Source organism: Eretmochelys imbricata, chromosome 3 (assembly GCF_965152235.1).
Source record: "Eretmochelys imbricata isolate rEreImb1 chromosome 3, rEreImb1.hap1, whole genome shotgun sequence".
Taxonomy (NCBI): domain Eukaryota; kingdom Metazoa; phylum Chordata; order Testudines; family Cheloniidae; genus Eretmochelys; species Eretmochelys imbricata.
In genome coordinates, this window is record NC_135574.1 from 115,432,868 (window position 1) to 115,455,153 (window position 22,286).

At 40.1% G+C, this 22,286-nt stretch overlaps 1 protein-coding gene across 1 annotated transcript in view; it reads right to left on the minus strand.

The window, feature by feature from the left end:
* SYNE1 (spectrin repeat containing nuclear envelope protein 1) overlaps positions 1-22,286 on the minus strand; it is a 483,717-nt gene that overhangs the window by 166,003 nt on the left and 295,428 nt on the right. Inside the window, exons 80-88 of the mRNA XM_077812159.1 lie at positions 20,943-21,108; positions 19,876-20,031; positions 19,534-19,686; positions 16,790-16,972; positions 13,909-14,046; positions 11,026-11,211; positions 9,705-9,827; positions 7,262-7,444; positions 5,273-5,416 (exon numbers count right to left, since the gene is read on the minus strand). Of these exons, the coding sequence (XP_077668285.1) occupies positions 5,273-5,416; positions 7,262-7,444; positions 9,705-9,827; positions 11,026-11,211; positions 13,909-14,046; positions 16,790-16,972; positions 19,534-19,686; positions 19,876-20,031; positions 20,943-21,108 (1,432 nt within the window). The remainder of the gene's footprint in view (positions 1-5,272; positions 5,417-7,261; positions 7,445-9,704; positions 9,828-11,025; positions 11,212-13,908; positions 14,047-16,789; positions 16,973-19,533; positions 19,687-19,875; positions 20,032-20,942; positions 21,109-22,286) is intronic.

A 22,286-nucleotide genomic window follows, 5' to 3' on the forward strand; every position in this document is an offset into this window, starting at 1 on the left:
TTGTATAACGGTACTAAAACCTCCTTATCTCTACTGGAAATACCTCTCCTGATGCATCCCAAGACCGCATTACCTTTTTTCACGGCCATATCACATTGGCGGCTCATAGTCATCCTATGATCAACCAATACTCCAAGGGCCTTCTCCTCCTGCGTTACTTCTAATTGATGCGTCCCCAGCTTATAACTAAAATTCTTGTTATTAATCCCTAAATGCATAACCTTACACTTCTCACTATTACATTTCATCCTATTACTATTACTCCAGTTAACTAGGTCATTCAGATCCTCCTGTAGGATATCCCGGTCCTTCTCTAAATTGGCAATACCTCCCAGCTTTGTATCATCCGCAAACTTTATTAGCACACTCCCACTTTTTGTGCTGAGGTCAGTAATAAAAAGATTAAATAAGATTGGTCCCAAAACTGATCCTTGAGGAACTCCACTGGTAACCTCCCTCCAGCCTGACAGTTCACCTTTCAGTAGGACCTGTTGTAGTCTCTCCTTTAACCAATTCCTTATCCACCTTTCAATTTTCTTCTCCAGTTTCACTAATAATTCCCCATGTGGCACGGTATCAAATGCCTTACTGAAATCTAGGTAAATTAGATCCACTGCGTTTCCTTTGTCTAAAAAATCTGTTACTTTCTCAAAGAAGGAGATCAGGTTGGTTTGGCACGATCTACCTTTTGTAAAACCATGTTGTATTTTGTCCCATTTACCATTGACTTCAATGTCCTTAACTACTTTCTCCTTCAACATTTTTTCCAAGACCTTGCATACTACAGATGTCAAACTAACAGGCCTGTAGTTACTTGGATCACTTTTTTTCCCTTTCTTAAAAATAGGAACTATGTCAGCAACCAAAGGGATTCTCCAGTTTCATCAGGAGGCTATGAAAAGCTTCCAGTGTGAAGCAAGTGGTTTTGGAATAAACAACTTTCTAAATCAAATCAGGTTCTAACTCCAATGACTCATGGGCCCAAAACAGTTATTTGCTCCAGTTGCCATGATACTAAATTGTGAGCCAACCCCCACCCTAACTCAGGAGCTGAGCAGAAATTCTATCACAATTCTACCCACTAGGCCTTAGTTACTTAACTCCATTACTATTATTAGGAACCAGTAACATTTCCATAGTTAATAACCAGCACACTGAGTGCATAACATACCCCTCTCAATCAAAATATATATTATAAAGTAGAACCTCAGAGTTACGAACTGATTGGTCAACCACACACCTCATTTGGAACCGGAAGAACGAAATTAGGCAGCAGCAGAGACAAAAGACACCCAAACCCTCCAGTACAGTACTGTGTTAAACCTAAACTATTACAAAAATAAAGGGAAAGTTTAATTCTTTTTTGACAAGCTAAGGAAACTGTTTCAGTGCTTGTTTCATTTAAATTAAGATGGTTAAAAGCGGGGGAGGGGGGGTCTGCACGGTAAAGTTTCAAAGCTATATTAAGGCAATTTTCAGTTGTAAACTTTTGAAAGAACAACCATAACGGTGTGTGTGTGTGTGTGTGTGTATATATTGTGACAGAGCAAGGCCAGATGGCTATAGTAAAGTAGTGAGGAACAGGTATGTTAGCCCCAGGCTAAACAAATCCCTGGTACCATGGTAACCAAATGGCAGTTGCTCCTGGTTAATCAAGACACCTGGGGCCAATTAAGATCCTTCCAGAAAGCAGTGGAGATAGCTAGGTTGATTGGGACACCTGAAGCCAATCAAGGGCTGGCTGGAACTAGTTAAAAGCCTCCCAGTTAGTCAGTGAGGCGTGTGTGTCAGGAGCTGTAGGAGGAAGCCATGCTGTTGGAGGAACTAAGCAGTACAAATCCATGTCAGGCACAAGGAAGGAGGCCCTGAGGTAACGGTGAAGGAGATATTGAGTGAGGGCTGCTGTGGGGAAGTGGCCCAGAGAATTGTACACGTCGTATTTCCAAAAAGTCAGCTACCAAAGCTGCTACTATTAGGGTCCCTGGGCTAGAGCCTGGAATAGAGGATGGGCCTGGGCTCCCCACTTCCCTCCCCGATTAATCACTGAGACTGGGAGACAACAGAGACTGTGCGAGGGAGGGTTGCTTCTCCTCACCTCCCTTGCTGGCTTATCATGAAAATGGCTCAGTAAGCTGTGACAATGCCTCTAGAGAGAGAAGGGCTACGTGGAGGGTCACAGTGAGCCTCTGAGGCTAGCAAAATCTGCCAGGAAACGCGGAACCCACGGAGACAAGGAGAGACCTTTGTCACAATATATAAGTATAAACAAAATATATTATACAGACAGATACATTATACAGACTAAAAAGGCCTAAAATTGAGATTCAGAAGAGAAACTTATGGGTGTAAAGAAAAATAGGCAGGCAGCTTGTGAGTACACATAGAAATGTCAGATTTCTTTGCACTCATCATTTTACGGGAGCTCAGTTTTTCAATGTAAATCCAAGTTATTTTTATGAGTGTGATTCAGCAAACTACATGTTGTTTCTGGTCTGTATGCCATAGGTACCCAAATTTGACATTTTGGTAGGACAACTGCTTGCATCATAACATCATCATGTTTACACTAGAAATATCCTGCAATAAAGTTGTGTCACCACATTGCAATGCAACATGATAACACTGTGACAGAACATGATCAGGCTATATTGTAATCTCACAATTGCATGGACATCTAATGATTACAGAAGACACCTAATATCTTGCAAGCTACTGTGCTGCCCATCAAAATCACAATGCTCCCAGAAACTTCAGAATAGGTGTCAGAGTAACAGCCGAGTTAGTCTGTATTCGCAAAAAGAAAAGGAGTACTTGTGGCACCTTAGAGACTAACCAATTTATTTGAGCATAAGCTTTCGTGAGCTACAGCTCACTTCATCAGATGCATACTGTGGAAAGTGTAGAAGATCTTTTTATACACACAAAGCATGAAAAAATGGGTATTTACCACTACAAAAGGTTTTCTCTCCCCCCACCCCATTCTCCTGCTGGTAATAGCTTATCTAAAGTGATCACTCTCCTTACAATGTGTATGATAATCAAGTTGGGCCATTTCCAGCACAAATCCAGGTCTTCTCCCCCCCCCCCGCGCTCCCCAAACCCTGTTGGTAATAGATTTGTGCTGGATTTGTGCTGGAAATGGCCCACCTCGATTACCATACATATTGTAAGGCGAGTGATCACTTTAGATAAGCTATTACCAACAGGAGAGTGGGTTTGTGTTGTGGGGAGGAGGGGAGAAGACCTGGATTTGTGCTGGAAATGGCCCAACTTGATTATCATACACATTGTAAGGAGAGTGATCACTTTAGATAAGCTATTACCAGCAGGAGAGTGGGGTGGGGGGAGAGAAAACCTTTTGTAGTGGTAAATACCCATTTTTTCATGCTTTGTGTGTATAAAAAGATCTTCTACACTTTCCACAGTATGCATCCGATGAAGTGAGCTGTAGCTCACGAAAGCTTATGCTCAAATAAATTGGTTAGTCTCTAAGGTTGCTACAAGTACTCATTTCTTTTTTCAGAATAGGTGGCCATTCTAGAACATGGAAGCCCAGAGAAAAAGACTTCTGTAAACATATTTATTGGGTAGAATGATACTCTGTGTTACTTATGTGCAAGGCTACTGCAAAACCTCTTGTGATGCAGGAGGCAATGACTTTCCTCTTCCCATCTTATCTTTGTATTTTAAACATAGTTACTGTGTGTCTTGTTAACCTTTACACACATGGACGACAATTATATGCTGGGGAAACTGTAATTTTTCTTTTCAATTATGCATGCAATCTGCATCTTGCACACCTGATTAAAAATAAAAGGTATAATCATACAATGACCCTGTAAGTCTTGTTTGTTGTATCGTGTACTCTGATGCAAAACTTAAGCAAACAAAAACATAAATGCAGAAATGTGGAGTCATCTGTGTCTCTTTAATTGTATTCCTTTGAGATGTTTCAGACATTCTACTCCAGAATGAAGCTCCATTTTATTCTACTTCCCACCATGTGAAATTCATGCAACCTACCTCCACTGCCACCCAAACTGAATAAATAGGGTTTGGGCAGGGGATAGACTACACCTCCCCAAACTTGGAGCAGCTTGCAGGTCCGCACCACAGCCATTGTACAGCTACTGGTTCAAATAAAAGGACTGGAACAGCATCTATTGTTTCTCTATGCTCCTCTGAAGGGATTCCCAGCTACTCTACTCATACAAGTGTGGGTCCAGTGAACCCTGTGCCTGCCCCACTCTTAATGCCTCCCTCTGCACTGATGTTTTCAGATCTCTCTGTGGAGACATTATTAGGAACATCCTTCACCAAAACAGCATAAAGCATTTGTATCAAATAGCTTCTTTTTCATTTTATTAAACAGCTTCCATGACAATTGTGACAGAAAATTAACTAAGCAGTATAGGAGGAGTACTTCAGGGATAAACACAGACTATGAAAGACAAACGTAACCCTTTCTTCTAAAACTAAAGCATAATGCCACTAGTGTCAAAAACTATGAAAGAGCCACTATCAATTTGGCAATCTAATGCATGACATACCACAATGTGAAGACCTGGGATTCCAAATCAGTGTGGTGGCATGGAGCCTCCACATAGATTGTCCTGTCCTCATATGATCTCCTGATATCCATGGGGTTTGAGGTCTGGACCTGAAGCTCATTCCTCAGAGACAAAAGTTTGCTCCCCCTGACAGAATAACTTGAAAAGGACCCTTTAAGATGATCTTTGCAGAGTTTTCTTCCTCTAGAATTGCCTTCTGTGGGCTTTACCTCAGGAGGGGCGATCCTGCCCCTTGCTTTTACTCTGTCTGTTCTCAGGCATCTCTCTCAGTGATGCGAAAGAACTAAACGAAGACTTCAGGACTGGGCCTAAGATCACTAAGTGACAATGATCTTCCTGCTCATATTCAGCACTGTGTTACAGCATAATGCAAAGAGTTCCCACTGAAATATTTTGGAGTTCCACACATCCATCAATGGACCCTGTGTCTTTTTCAGCCTTTGGTAATAACTTAATGCTTTAATAAGTTACCATGCTCTCAAGCCTTCGGGAGACCTACTCGATAAAGAAAAAGATACTTGGAACCGTGGTGTTAATAGGAATTTGCTGTGCGAGCATGTGAGGTATAAATCCTCCCTGATAAGCTAGCCTTTGTGGACCCTAAAAAACTGCTCTGTGACCTCAAGAGAACTTAAGGTGACCAAGAGATCTCTCAAACTAATTAACTCAGAGCCTGGACAGTTGCATCTCTGCTGCATTACCTCATGGCGTGAAATCTGGGCCTGCAGCTCCTGGATGTTACTGGTTGCAACAGGTTTGCCTTGGATCTCATGGTGGGCACACTCTATCATTTGCTGTAAATGCTTCATCTCTTGTTCGTATTGCTCATACTGTACCACTGCTTCCTAGAAAGAGAAGATACAGTAGATGTACACAAAAAAATAACAGGTTTCAGAGTAGCAGCCGTGTTAGTCTGTACCGCAAAAAGAAAAGGAGTACTTGTGGCACCTTAGAGACTAACAAATTTATTTGAGCATAAGCTTTCGTGAGCTACAGCTCACTTCATTGGATGCACCAAAGCTAATTTAATTTGAAAACAAACTTCACTCAATGAGACTTACTGAAGAGCCATGTCTATACACATTTTGAAAGTAACGGTGCATGTCTAGAAAAAATATTACCAAATACAATGTAGAGCTCACTAAATAATACATATTTTCTGGTGAAATATATTTCTGTAGACAGAAGAATTAATAGATTTTTTTCTTAGCATGTAATATGGAGGATTGCTGAATAATACAGTTACAAAGTTACCATGTAAATAACCGCAGAGAACTTAGAACTGGAAAAAAATTAGAATTCACTTTGCCCAGCTCCTTTCCAATGATAAATTACTCTGTATATTCAATTGCTTTTTCCAGGCTGTTTGTAAATTATTCAAAAGATGTCATCTTCCGCCTTTGTATTAGCATGCAAAAATAGGCCGAGACTTTCAAAGCTGACTAGTGGATTTAGCCATGACTCATTAACTTAACTGGGAAGTGTGTGAATAAATCCCTACTTGGCTTTGAAAAAAATCTCAGCCACATAAGCCACAATGCCAAAGTGTAATGATGGGATGAAGGTCAGTACCAGCAACAGCTGAAGTAAAGTAGGAGTGCTCTCATAGAGAAGATAGTTCATTGGGGAACATTATGAGTTGCAAGGAAGCAAATCAGTTAAAAGTCTTTAGGCATCTGAGCTATTAAGATGGGCTTTGAACTGACAATGCCCCAACACAATTAAAAAAAAAAAGTTAAAGAAGTCTTTTTAAAAGAGCAAATGTCAACCACTGGGGCTCAAGACTTGCCACTGGCTACCTCACCAACCATGCCCACCAACACAGTGTTGCCCACTCTTCACAATTTTATCACAAATCTTGTGGTATTTGTTGTTTTCTTAAAGCCCCAACTCCTGCTCAGCTTTCGTTTTCATTAAAAAAGTTTCTGGCTCTCTTGTTTGTGGAGAAAAACTTAGAAACATGATCTGAGTGCATGTTAAAGGCTCTGAAGCCAGAAAACAAATTAAAAGAACCCTGAATTAATAACTGAGGGAAAACCATAAACTCATGATTTTCACGATAATCTCATGATGCTTAGGTCCTGCCTCACGATATTTGAATGTTTAGGATTGGCAAAAGTGCATGGCCCGAACAACAACATCAGGAAGAGACTGCTACTGGTCACCTCAGGTTCTTATCCATCACACGATAAAGAAACCATTAACTACATTTGAAATGAAAATTTCATTTTTCAATCAAAATGGATGGGTCAGACAGCCAGATTATGCCATCGTGATGAACGGAGGAGTAAGGAGATTAACAAGAAAATACAATTTAGATTTTTGAAAATTAAAGCAATAACTTGATAGGTTGTGCAATAACCCTTCATAAGAACTGGAATGAAAAGGGGAGTAATATTTTTTAACAGTGATTACAGGGTAAAGGCTAATTGGGTATTGAAGTTTTATTTCCTTACTTCTTTGGGAATTAATGCAGACTGAGAAAATCTTCTAATAATATGCTTAAAATTCCAATAAACATGGAGTTCAAAATCTTTCAAATGTAAGTGGTGGGCATGTTATGCTTCCAGGCAAACACTGGGATTAAAAAAAAAAGGAATGTTTGAATTATTCTGTGCCAGTATAAACCTTTCTAGTAGTATCACAATCTCTAACCCCCTACCCTCACCCACAGGTCAGTTTGCACTTGCCTGCATTATATTGCATTGCTGGATAGCCATGTGCTGCAGACGGCTGGCTTCCTCCTGAAGTCTGAGAGCAGTGTGACATATCTGCAGGCTGGTGACCACCTCTTCAGGCATCCTCAAGGCACTCTGGCAGACCTGCACGGCTTGAACCTTTGGCTTCAGTGACTCCATTTCAGACAGCAGATGCTAGAAATAAAATTGGTGCCATAGTAAGTCATTCTCCCATGAATTCCGAAGACAATTCACACAGCCAGTTATTAAGAGCGAGTTCAACCAGCAAAATAAAAGATGAATTAGATTACCCACAGTTAAATGAAGCACAACCAGGGCATGCTCAGAGTGGAGTTGCTTGTTGATTTTGTGGTAAATATTATTTTTTATTTTTAATTAAAACAAAGTGTATTTCAGCTATTGAAGAGGAACAAAAATGATTTAATTAAATCACTTAATGAGCCCCCTTTGAAACAAACCAATGTTTATCCCTGTTCATGGGTTTATGTCTAGACTGAAAGTAATTCTTTAAACTATTCTAGAAAATACATACAAAAATGCTTAAAAAACAGACCTAGTTTCTGAGCAACAGGTATTTGTTTAATCTTGTTTATATGCACATTTTAAACGTAAAACCAAACTGGGAGCCCTTCTGAGATACAGTTGCACATTTTCAGATGGGGCATGTAAAAACCATTATTTGTGCTCATAATCCTCCTTTGTAAATTTAGACCACAGCTAAAAATGATGAAGTTTAAAATTAAATAAGCAACAAAATGGAACAAAATGCAGCTACATAAAGATCCTTTCCCTTGAATAAGCACCATCTGGTCTCCTTTGTTTATCTGGCCTCCCTCCAAGCATCTATTCTTCCCACAATGCATGTGCCTAACTTCCATTCATATGCATGAGAACTGCGTATGCACAGTTACAGGGGGATAGATTAGGTCTACATTCTTTGTTTTGTCACTGAGGAGTTTACTGAATTCTCAATAAAAAAAATGCATGAATGAAGACATGCATAAACATACACAGTCTGAATTTTTAAATTCAACAGGCTGAAGCCTCAGTACCAAAAATTTGACGGTATGAGGTACAGAAACTCATCCCTTTCCCCCTCTATTACAGCAATGGAACTGTGGTGATGGGCAATGGGAAGACCCTGAGACCTGGGGCACCTAATGTGTTGGGGGTTATTTTTCCTTTTTTGAAGGAGGGTGGATGATCTAAAGGTCAGTGGTGAATACCTATTTCTTCTCCAAACACCTTTGCTCCAGATTTTCACCTGATAGGTCCCATACCCACCATAATGGACAGCTTTATTTTGGAACTGACTTCAGGACACTCTGTGGGCTGCATAACAAGTCAGTCCCCCTCAAAGCATCTATCCCTTCCACTTCTGGTGCGTGGGCTGGGTTTGGTGGCAGCATAGCCACTCTGTAGCTGTCCATAAGGTTTCCCCTTGTGCAGCTCTACCTGGCAGGGACAGGACTTGACCTATCAAGAATAATCTGGTAACTACTTTATAGTTTATTGTCATCACCTTTCCTTTACTCTCCAGGTGGGTGATGGGATGGTTCACAGGGAGATATAATTCATTGTGGTGTGCAGAGAATTGGCTGTGAGACCCTTATTAACAAGAGTAATGCTATTAAATCCACATGCAAAGCTCCGAACATTCACCCCATCTGTGTTTGTAGACTTTAATCTTTTCCAAGAACGCAAACAAAACTCCATTCTACCAGTGGTTTAACCAAAGTGAACCAGCAGATGTCTAGCTAGTGCTGACAGAACGAGGGCAGTTAGCAGTGTAGTTCTGTATTAGTCTGGAGTAGGAAATTGTAATCAAGTACTCAGAGTCACTGTTCTGGATAAGCCGATCCATGAGGCAGAGAACAAAAGGTAACCACAAGTAAATCTCCATAATAGGCCAACTGAAATACAAAAAGCAGCTATATTCTATGGAGGCAGAGATGGTTAGTAGACAGAGCAATGTACTGGTATTCAGGGACCTGGATTCTATTCCCTTTTTTGGATGCTGGCCTTTTGGGTGGGCGGGCTAGTCGGTCCATCTTTCTATGCCTGTTTCCCCCCTCTGTAAAATGGAGATAATGATGTTGACCTTCTTTGTAAAGCTCTTGGAGATCTACTGATGGAATAGACTATACAAAAGCTAGTATTATTATGGGGTAGATTGTTACTTTAGGCACAGTCCTGAGGTAGGTGTGAGTACAAAAGCTGCGTCAACTGAGGAATAGCCCCATGAAGCATTCAACCTTGGAGACACCCTTCTAGGTAACAATTCCTCCCCTGCTTTCTCCATACCTATGGACAATTTATGGCTGGCTTCCAATACCCTGACTCACGGTAAGTAGTGCCTTACCCCCTGGGAACCCCCACTGATTAGAGCTGCTCACTTCACTTCCATGTTATCTTTGTGGCTTGACCCTTTTACCTGTCTGTGAGAAAGTTGTTCTTTTAGACTCAAACGCCCAAGCTCTGGAGAGATCAGAGTAGCTTGGGCTTGTTCCAAAGCAGCCTGTAGAGTTTTCACCTCAGCTTCAAATTTCTTCATATCCTGCAAAAAATAAAATTCAGGGACAAACAAGAAAGAAATGAATGCCATAGATGTATCTGGTATTATAGTATCCACTATGTAATCCACACACAACACCAGTTTTTTTCAATATAAACTACAATTTTAAGTTATTGGGAGTGTCAAAAATCTTTACTCTTATTACACCCTGGGATCGGTTGGAAAAGGAGCTCTGCAAGACACAGATATCACTGAAAGCATCCTCTCAAACAAATTCAATCTGGACTTGATTGAAGTGATGCCATTCACTTCCGTGATACTTAAGTATTCAGACCAGTGTCTGATCTGTACCATAAACAATAAAATAAGCCTTGACTTTATGCGCATTTGTGGTTTGACACGTTTTGTGTCTCAGATTTTATTTAAAAGTTCTAAATCACCTTACTATGCTTTATTACAGAACATCTGCTACATTGCAGTATATGATTGCTGAGCTCAGATCACGTGATGGGTCAAGGACCGCATTTTAGCTTTAACTAGAAAAAGCAGATCTATCTGCCATACCTTTAACTGAATTTACATAACTTTCCCATATTTATCAATTTGTATCTTTTCTGTACCTGCAGCCAGCATCAGAAGGAATACTATAAGTGCAATGGAAAACCCTCTCGAGCACCAAGAAAGCTACATTATGATAAAGAAGCTGCTCTATTTAAAAAATAAATCTTTGAGCCATTTTCTGGCCTTAAAAGCAATAGGTTTTTCAGCACACCCACTGGAAAATTTAAAGAAAATAAAAGAAAAGAAGCTTTCTGCACTTTTGCACGTGCCCTTGCTGAAATGTGTAAATCCCTCATGCAAATGCACTAGGTAGGGTTAACATATGTAAATCCTAGTATGCACACACATTGAGGAGTTTGCATATTAAAGCATGATACATGTGAAAGTGCACACTCTTTCGGGTTCACCCATTTGGAAATGGGGACCTTATGCTCTACAGTTTTGCCACAATCCAACTCCCAGTCGAGTCAGCAGAAAGACTCCCATGGACGTCAGTAGGAGCTGGATGAGACCTTGTAGAAGGAAGATATTGGAAATGGCACAATATCAGTTCCATTTCTTTTTCTATGATAAACACTTCATAAATTATAGAAGACCTGTTCTGCCGCTACTCCTACAAACATGACGACATGAAGAGGTACTCCAGCTGTCAGCCAGCTATGAAGGGAACTTCAAGTACCTTGGCTGCATCCTGGAGATTTTGGAGCCGCATTTTGATAATTTGCTGTAGCTCTTCTGTCTGCCGCCCTAGTTCCAACACTTGCTGAGTCATCCCTTCAGTACAGTAAACGCTTGAAAGATATTCTATTTTCTCAGTCATGGACTCGAGATCACCATGTATCTCTCCAGACTCCTCAAGCATGGTCTGGATGGAAGAATCATATCACCAGAGTTAAGTGACACCTTTTAGATTCAGCAAAACATTTAGGCATGTGTTCAACCCTAAGCACACCTTTATTTAGCACAGCACTTAATCACATACTTAAGAATAAATAGGTTTTTAAGTTCCGTGGACTTCAATTAGACTTAAACAAATCTTTATGTTGAGCATGAACTTCAGAGCTTTAGTTTATTAAGCCATAAAACACTAGCATAAATTTTACCATTTCAGAAGCTGCACCTGTCCACACATCAGTTTTATAAAGAATTTCTCCATATACATTAGCTTGTTGTGTAAAGGTAAAATACACACTAAGTTTGGCCCTGATTCAGCCTGGACATCTGCTGGGCCTACGTGGTAGCAGAAAGATCTCAGGTGGAGCAAACAGTATGGCAGCCAAGACAGTGGATGTTAGCTGTGCCTAAAACGTAGATGGCCTGCCCAGGAAGTAGGCATACTCAGGGTGTCCTGGGGTGTGTGCTGAATCAGAACACCTCCTTAGCAGCCTGTAACAGCAGGGTGGGAAACCATCACGGATGGCAGAAACAGCAGCTTCCCCAGGGTGAACTCCCTTGGAGCAGAGCAACTTCACTAATACAGGGAAGTGTAACTTATATCTTCCTGCTCTAGTGAGAATTATACACATGGGGCCAGATTCACCAACACATTATATTCTTTTGGTCTCGGTCAGATGACAGCACCTGCTGTTGCATCGGATTCATTTTCTATTGACTGCTTGGGACGGTCTGATTCACGGAATCATGTAACACGCCACTATTTCCATGTATGCACAATCCACACAGTGTCACACACACACCCATACAATCAACACTGTTCAGGAAACATCAAAACTTGTGAATAAGCAGAGATGTGGAATATTCAGGGAACAACTAGGAAAGTGGCTACATTTCCCAAAGGATGATTCAGAGAAGAGGCAGCTGTGGTTCAGCAGGGCTTGGTAAACGGTTTGCTGTATCATCATAACTGTTACATTTAAAAAAAAATTGCACGAAAGTCATGTTAACAAAATATGCAGTGGAATGCACATGTGCCTGCAGAGTCATTTAATTACACATATTTTCTGTAATTTGTCAATCTGTAAAGAATTTTGGAACACTTAATAAGAATGCTGCCATGTGAGACCAAAATCTCTTATTTTAGTTTACTCTAGAAAAATACATTAGTGCATGTGTTACCAAATATATAGAAAATGTTACTGAGCACAACTAGAATTTATAATCTGCTGTTGTACGTGCTGTAACATCTATCAACAGCAATTAGTGTGATCTGTTTCAGAGGTGAACTGCTTGCCATGAGCCAATCTCTGTGTACTTCACACTATCCACTTACAGCATCATACCCAGACAAATGCTGTTAGTAAGTAAATATATTAGAGTAAAAGCGAAGACGAGGCGGAATCATATGGGGACCTACTGCACTGAACAATAAATATATTGTTTTTCCAGTATCTGTTAACCCTGAAAAAAAATCACCTCTTCTGACCATTGCACAGCCACAAAAGCCCAGCATTTTTTATTTTTTGTATTGCAATAGTGTGATCCTAACTGAGCATCAGTGCCACTTGACAGAGAGCCCACCATACTGTAACTCATCTCAGGACGGACACACTCACTACTCCCAACACAATGCTGTCATAGTATGTAGTTAAAAGGTGTCATGTAAAGTTTCCTAGGTAATCTAATGATTCACTGGTCCCAAAAATCATTGCGTGGTCTAGGTATGGGTCATGTTCAAAGAGTTGTGTGCGTGCTGGAAATATATTCTTAAAAAGTGTGTTCGGGAGGCAGTGCATACACCAAGCATGACAAAGCCAAGCCTAGACAAATGAATCTGGATTTACTTGTCTGACCAGCTTGATTACAATGAGGACAATGAAAGTATATGTACATATAAGGTAAACAAAGCCATCAAGCTAACACGTGGTGGAGGAGACAACTTAGTAAGTATGCCAGGGGACATGACTTACATCCCCGGAAGGCTTGTCAGCTCCTAAGGTCAAGACAATGGACTTGGGAAAATATAAGGAGAGCAAACAGACATTTTAATTATCCATCTCTTAGTGGACATGGGGTACAGCACTCTCTGAGCCTGTGAAAGTTGGATTTCCTAACCCGGCAGGCTAGAGATGCTGGTAAGTAAGAAAACTGCTTAGGCAAAGACTAACTTGCTAAAATTGAGTTTTAGTCAATAAAAAGCTTATACTGTTTTGTTTATAACCATACCTGTCTCTTTCTCTTGCCTAGTATCACTTAAATCTCTGTTCCTTGTTAGTAAACTTATTCTTAATTTTACTTATTCTAAATTTCAGTGCTGTTACAGCTGAATTAAAGTGTGAGTCCTTAATTAAACTAACAGGTTGGTGTGCACTCTGTCTCTTTGGAAGTAGCAAACAATGATTTCTGTGAATGTTCAGTGAGAGGAACTGAACACTGCAGAGAGCTGTCTTTGGGAGAACTCCAGTTCACTGTATGTTACCTACAAGGCAAGGTTTAGACTGACAGAGTCTCAGGGGTTTGCTGGTAAACAGATAGACATACACAGTCTGATCTCTCTTGCTGAGGAAAGGGGTAAAACACGCGGCTTACGGTTCTGGGTATCCTGAACAGAACGTGACAAATGGGCATTAAACTGTCCCCTGAAATCTGCAGCTCATATAGTCACCTGATATGCTGTAAACTGGTCACGAAGCTGGGAGGCAGAATTCCATGTGATGCTACCATGCACTAGACTCTTCGCTTTCTCGATCCATTTCAGTATGAGCTCCAGCATCTCACTGTATTCTTCCAAGTGTGAAGCTGCCTGAAAATAAAAAGATCAATTTTATAAACGTGAAAATCAATCCTGGACAGTAGGACTCTGAACATTTTTTAAAAGTGGCAAAAGTAGATCAATCTACCTATTTTTTTGGTGGGGAGGGTAATTTGTAATATTTTTCAATCACTATTATTATTATTATTATTATTGAATTTAGTAAAAATATTCCCCATTATGAAGATAAATTATGTATGTCTCTAAAGGCAGGTGTAACTATTTTTTGAAAGTTCTTCCTAAAGAAACTAGGACACATTAGGAGTGTGTGGGTTGATGTGCATGCCTGAGATTGTCACACAAGAATGTATTCTCCCTTCTTGCTCAGCTCAAGACTCCTACTTAAGTATAGTCATTCTTATCTTGTGCCTTATCTTAGTTTGTCCCTTATGTCTCTTTCCTGCCTGCAATCCCACACATCCCCCGCTCTCTATTTAAAGCCTGCTTTCTCTGTCTGGCCTATCAATGTTAATTTTCCAAAAGAAGAAAAGTGGTATACTTATTTTAAAAATACAAAGCCACAAACTGCACTGATTTCTGATACACCCACTTTTCTGATTAGCGAGTACATTATAACTCTGATTCTTTACTGACTTAACAGGAATAACTCTGCTGAAATCAATGGATTTGCACTGTAAGAATGGAGACAAACCCTGTGAATCTGAATTGTATTGTTTGTCTAAAGCACTCAGACTGTAAGCTTCTTGGGATGGGGAAAGGGGTTTCTTCCGTGTTTTGTATTGTGCTGAACTAAAATACCGGACAACTCTTTCACCAAGCACTTTTGTTAAAAGTAACATTGATTGAAAATTATTCTGACAGGTATTTTCGACCTTCTTTTGGAGAAACTTTCTTGCAGTGGCAATGGAAAATAATACCATGAAACAGTATCCACTTCAAGTTCTGTAAAATCTTCTCAAAGCATTTTGAAAATGGGGCTCATGACGTATCAGGATTATGGATGGCAGGACCACAAAAAGTCTCTTCCCTCACTCTTATCTCAACTATTCAAAATACCAACTTGCCAAGATGGTACCTCAACTTCCTTCCTTGTTAGGCCCTTTTTCTATGGCTCAATTTCTTGTACTGATCCAAATTTAACAAAAGCATGTGCTCAATTAGACTTTGCACACTGAAGTCAATCGGACAAAGCATGTGCTTAAGTTCTTTGATGAGTAGGAACAGACTGCTGAATTGGAGCCATTTTTAATTATTTTATTTCTAGACTTTTCTATTGCTGTATACAGGCTATGATCACCCTTCCCCCATATCCAAATGCACTATAAGGTGGGTAGAGAGCTGGCTAGATTGTCAGGCTCAACGGGTAGTGATCAATGGCTCCATGTCTAGTTGGCAGCCGGTGTCAAGTGGAGTGCCCCAGGGGTCGGTCCTGGGGCCGGTTTTGTTCAATATCTTCATAAATGATCTGGAGGATGGTGTAGATTGCACTCTCAGCAAATTTGCGGATGATACTAAACTGGGAGGAGTGGTAGATACGCTGGAGGGGAGGGATAGGATACAGAAGGACCCAGACAAATTGGAGGATTGGGCCAAAAGAAATCTGATGAGGTTCAATAAGCATAAGTGCAGGGTCCTGCACTTAGGACGCAAGAATCCAATGCACCGCTACAGACTAGGGGCCGAATGGCTAGGCAGCAGTTCTGCGGAAAAGGACCTAGGGGTGACAGTGGATGAGAAGCTGGATATGAGTCAGCAGTGTGCCCTTGTTGCCAAGAAGGCCAATGGCATTTTGGGATGTATAAGTAGGGGCATAGTGAGCAGATCGAGGGACGTGATCGTTCCCCTCTATTCGACATTGGTGAGACCTCATCTGGAGTACTGTGTCCAGTTTTGGGCCCCACACTACAAGAAGGATGTGGATAAATTGGAGAGAGTCCAGCGAAGGGCAACAAAAATGATTAGGGGTCTAGAACACATGACTTATGAGGAGAGGCTGAGGGAGCTGGGATTGTTTAGTCTGCAGAAGAGAAGAATGAGGGGGGATTTGATAGCTGCTTTCAACTACCTGAAAGGGGGTTCCAAAGAGGATGGCTCTAGACTGTTCTCAATGGTAGCAGATGACAGAACGAGGAGTAATAGTCTCAAGTTGCAGTGGGGGAGGTTTAGATTGGATATTAGGAAAAACTTTTTCACTATGAGGGTGATGAAACACTGGAATGCGTTACCTAGGGAGGTGGTAGAATCTCCTTCCTTAGAGGTTTTTAAGGTCAGGCTTGACAAAGCCCTGGCTGGGATGATTTAACTGGGAATTGGTCCTGCTTCGAGCAGGGGGTTGGACTAGATGACCTTCTGGGGTCCCTTCCAACCCTGATATTCTATGATTAAGGGGGAGCTGCACTAGCAAGATTTAACTCCAGAGGAGGGGGCAGGTACTGCACTGGGCATGCTGCTGTTGGAAGGCAGCTTTAAAACCTGGTTAGGTCTCCATAGGAACTTTGCTGACATGTTTCCTGGCAAAGGGGCTGAATCAGCATCTCTCCAAATCAGAATTATTCTGCCCTCCTGACTTGGCCATGCTTCATTCAGCCAGACTTACATCTGCCTAAGGCCCATCCACAGGGAGCGTATTCGGCCCTGAATATGCACATATTACACATTATTCCAAGAGACAATGTTTTTATGTAACTATACAAAAAATAAACATCATTAATCAGAAATCACCATTTTCTTGGAGCCTCTAAAAGGAAATAAATTAAATGATTTGATACCATACCTGGTTGAGTTTGGCTGCTCTGTACTCAGCCTGTCTAATGGTCTGTTGGTGTAGCCCAGTCAGTTTCTCTATCCTGTTAGCCAGCTGTTTAGCCAGCTGATTGTTCTGCTCTGCGAAATCTTGTACAGACGCGTCCAGTTCCACCAGCTTTACATTGCAGCTGTCCAATTCCTCACCTAGGATCTGGATCACGGAGAGAGCATTTTACTTACAAAATCAGTGAGTGGGGGCTGGTTTTTAAATAGCCTTTTTGTGATTTTGACACTTTTTCCAAAGTTTCCATAGTTTGTTCCATTTCTATTTTGGCTGCATACCAGTAATTTTTCTTTAAGCAAAAAGGCAATAGAGCAGGATGTGTGATCATCTCTTTAATGACTAGTATTGCTGTTTCTTCCCCTTGTTCCTGTACAAGATGGATAACATTTTCCCTCCCCCACCAGAAGATTGAGTCACTTAGTCTTACATCTACCGGTATTGGCCGTGGTCCTATGTTTGTCCTCAGACTGAGTGGTCAACACATTGTTGTCAAGATGAAGGTTTGGGCTGGTCATATGAGAGTATGGATTGATTTTTTTTTTAAAGAAACCTTTTTAGAAAAATTCAGAATGTGTCATTAAATATCCATGTGTCCAGACTATTTTGCTTTTTTTTTCTATTAGTATCATCAGTTTGTGCTGTGCACTAGACAATTTGATTTTGTCACATGAGCAGTTTGGACAACATTTCAATAAAAATAAAAACGTCATCAATAGAATCTCTTAGGTAGAAACAGACTTCACTGTGTATAATGGTGTAGTTTGATAACAAAGATGTTATAAGAGATTGGGAGGAATCTACTACAACAGGAAAAGCCATGCATTATGCAGTTCAACTTAAATGAATGACAATAAAACTTTCTAACATAGCAGACCATCATGTATTTTGTACTGTGTGGATGTATTTAAAATATATATTGGAAATGTGTTATGCACAGTGTTTTATGTATCCCACCACATGCAAAGGCAAGTGTCCTAGTTATCTATGATTCTTATTGCACATATCTGTAAAAGGAGAGCAGAAATGTTATCTATTCCATTTTAGAGAAGTTATTTTTTTAAAAAAAGATCTAAAACAGCTTTTCTTTACACAGAGGCATATGATATCTTGGAATCTTGCAGGGCTGCAAGAATATTACATGTATTATGCTGGAAATTGCTCATTTCCACAAAGTTCAAAGTGCTCTTTACAATTATTATTACACAAATCACAACAAAAAGACAAAATCTGGTCCAGGACTGAACATTGTCCATGCTGCATCTCAGAACAGTTTTACTGTGAGGGAAATTCTATTTTGGACTGTTTTTCTATGATGGAGAATAGTCCAGGAGGAAAGGAAAGATTTCTCTGACAGGTTAATCTTTATTTTTAATCAGATCTGTTTCAAGCTATTCAGAGGTGCAGAATATTGTGGAAGAGATGGGTTAGAGTGCAAATGGAGTAAAGGTAAAGGTTCATGGTAAATCAGCATCACAAAAGTGACACAGCTAACCAATCTACCCATAGATATACATCTACCTATTTCAACACACACACTATTGTATTGTAGGTGTGCATATGTACATCTCTATATTGCAGTATTGAAAGCTATGGAGTTCATATTGATTAAAGTTCCAATTTTTTTAAAAAAAGTCTTAAAACGGATCAACTAGAAATCATTTGATATACTCATAACTAATTTGTATCCCATATATATTACAGCCATAGTTTCAGCATTAAAACAAAACTATTACTTCTGTGATAGAAGCCAACCTCGTCTCACAATTAACAGATAAATGTAGTTGTGGAAATATTAGTAGATGAAATGTTCTTGCATCACTGGACATCTAAAGTTGGAGATACAGGAAAACACATTTAATTTATTTTACAGCAACTTAACTGGGGCAATTATGAACCATTTTCAGTGGGATGCATTTCAGTGACCCTGTACAGCGGAAAAATATACTTGGGAGGCAAAATTTTAAAGCAGCATACTAACAGAGATTGGTGCTTTCTGTCACATCAGTAATTTTTCCTCTGTGTGCAGCACTTTGCTCACTTCAAGCTAGTGACCAAGTCCATCTTACCTTAGTGTAGTTTTAAAAAATATGCAATATTTTGTGATAAACTTAATAGCAACTCTTTCATACAAATGAGCATTTGCAAACACAATATATGTCTAATAGCCTCAGCAACCCAGGAAGATCATGAAGGGCCAGATTGTGTCATCCTTACTCAAACTGAGCAGCACATTGAGCTTCATGAGCAGTCCCACTGATATCAGTGGAACTACTTTCTGAGAAAGGTACTAATCAGCATGAACAAGGATGGCCCATAGGGATAACTCATGCTGTTTTGGTGCAGCCTGAATAAAGGGGCAGTGTGGTTGCCTCATGAGGCTCCCTAATTGCACTGGGTATGATGGGGGTTATTTACCACACCCCTTTTTGGAAGGAAGGGGGTAGCATACTCTTCTACATATGGCCTGACAGCTCTGCCTGCTCCCTGTCCCTCTCACCCGCTTCATATTTGTTCCCATGGGAAACATCTGGGGGCAGCCCTGCATGTGCACATGTGCAGAGGTCATGGAAACCCTCAGACAGCCTGGATAAAGGGAACCCTTACTCCTTCTAGCTGTATAAGCCAAACTCACTATTCAGCCCTTTGTGAGCTGGAATATGCCAATTCAGAACATTTCACTGTATAAGCAGATAAAGAATTTTTCTTACCTTTTGATCTATTTTAGCTTGTGCTATATTACTTGTCTTCTCCTTCAGCTTGGACAGAATTCCATTTAGTTCTTTTGCTGTCACCTGGATTTTCTGACCAAACTCTTGATTCAATGTTTTGCTCTGCTGGGCTTCCTTCTCTTTGGCTTGAATCTGCCAAAAACAGCAGCAGTAATCAACAAACCAACTAATCATACACTTTTCTTTCATAGGAGGAGTCTCTTGCAAAACTAAGGAGGTAACAAGGCTTGGAATATCACAACATTTCATTCAGTTACTGCCCTTTTGAAAATTATCATAGTATCACAGGTTTATATAGTGCCTTCTTCCAGTAGGTTTTACCTGATCATGTATGGTTACCAGGGCCAGTCCCACTTCTGCTAACTGAAGAGACAATTCAGAAGGTAAAATGGTGTAAAGCCCCAAGTACTTATTCTGCTGCTGTTCAGCCATTTTCTCAACAGCTTGGCGGTGAGTAGTTACTTCACTGAGGAGAGCCTAGAGGATAGAAAAAAAGGTGTCATTCAGAAACACTGTAAAAGAAAAACAATAACTTTGAGAAAAATATTTCTTAAGACTGAACAGAATCAGCTTGTAGGTATCAAGAGTAGAGGCATGAGAATGTTTGTAACAAAGCCTAGAATCACTTGAAAATCCCCAGTTTTTGAGTTTCACTAAAAACTGAAAATTCAGACCAGTTCCATCTGAATGTTTGCTAGCTAAAGTAAACCAAACAATACAGAATTTTGGAGCAAAAAATCATGCAAACGTTTTCTGTTTCATAACATGGTTTTAAAACAAAACCAGCAGTTTATACTCAGATTTTGGGTTCATTCATACATAAAATATAAATCAATACTCAGGTAAACTGGTGCTGAGATTATTATAAAAGGTGGTGTGTTGGCTCTTAACTACTCAATCCTTTGTTAGACAGGTAGTTGTCTGCATAGCTAATTTCCGTATATGCCATTATATTTCAGAAGTTCACCTTCTCTAACACTTTTTGCTACCCAAAGAAAGAAAATACTCGTGTGAGCTCATCTATATTGAAACAGTTACGTTTTGAGCATCTTCATTGAAAATGTTCCCCCCCAAAGAAGAAAATAAATACCTTATTATACTTCGCCATCCATATTCTAGGGTTTACCTTTATTTGAGACAGAATGAAGAAAGCTGCTAACTCCTATCCTATGTATCTACGAAGGGAGAATGTATCATAGCTCTCTTGCTACACACCATTTCTGAAGCTGATGGGTTTGTTTTATAAGTTTGTCCAATTGCTAGTGCAAAGATTTCATTCATATTGTATAATTCCAATTCATTCTGATTGAATCTGATTTAGTGCTCATAAATAGAAAACACCAAAGACGTTTCACAAGGGGCACGAGAACATTACAAGTTTGATATACCTGCAACTCCTCAAGTTGAGCATCTATTTCCATGGTGGGATTTAGCAAATATTCTCTAGTTTCCTGAATCCAAGACTTCACTATATTAATCTCTAACTCCACCTCCTCCCGCTCCTTGAGTTCCTGTTTCACCAACTTCCCACTTTTCTTCACCTTCTGTTGCATGCTTCAAAACAAAAAAATATATATTATTTGTGAAGAACTACATCTTGCTAAAAATTTCATTATATTTTGTCAACATTTTTACTGAATGATACAAAGAACAAATAAAGGAGACTGTTGCACAACATTATGCATTTACAGGGTGACTAATAAAAAATGAAGTGGTGTTACAGAACACTACAACACTAAGTTTCAGATGTTTAACTCCACAGATCACCCATTTTATGTAGTGTGTCTTGACCGTATATATGCGGTACTGTTGTAGGCATGAGAGTCCCAGGGTATTAGAAAGACATGGTGGGTGAGATAATATATTTTATTATACCATCCTCTGTTGATGAGACAAGCTTTCGAGCTGACACAGAGCACTTTCTTCAGGTCTGGGAAACATACTATGAGTGTCACAGGTAAATACAAGCTGGAACAGAACTATTTATGCTAAACAATCTGTTCCACCTTGTATTTAGCTGTGACACCGTGAGTACATTTCCCAGACTTGAAGACGAGCTCTGTGTAAGCACAAAATCTTGTCTCTCTCACCAACAGAAGTTGGCCCAATAAAAATTATCTTACTTACCTGTCTCTCTTGATTGTATGTCACTGTGACACACACAGAGGGACAGGTATTAATAGAGTAGCTGTTATAAGACACAGTTCAGCCATTTGGACTTGCTACTTGATCAGGCTACCCTGACTTTAAATACATTTACCACACTTCCACTGAGGACTTGAGTCAGAAACTGGAGATTTTGAACTTTTTATTGGTATGTTGCCAACAGTACACTAATGTAAAAAGAACATGACTTTTCTAGCTAATATGCTTTACTTAAATAGAAAAGGAGTACTTGTGGCACCTTAGAGACTAACCAATTTATTTGAGCATAAGCTTTCGTGAGCTACAGCTCACTTCATCGGATGCATACTGTGGAAAGTGTAGAAGATCTTTTTATACACACAAAGCATGAAAAAATGGGCAGTTACCACTACAAAAGGTTTTCTCTCCCCCCACCCCACTCTCCTGCTGGTCACTCTCCTTAGATAAGCTATTACCAGCAGGAGAGTGGGGTGCATCCGATGAAGTGAGCTCTAGCTCACGAAAGCTTATGCTCAAATAAATTGGTTAGTCTCTAAGGTGCGACAAGTACTCCTTCTCTTTTTGCGAATACAGACTAACAGGGCTGT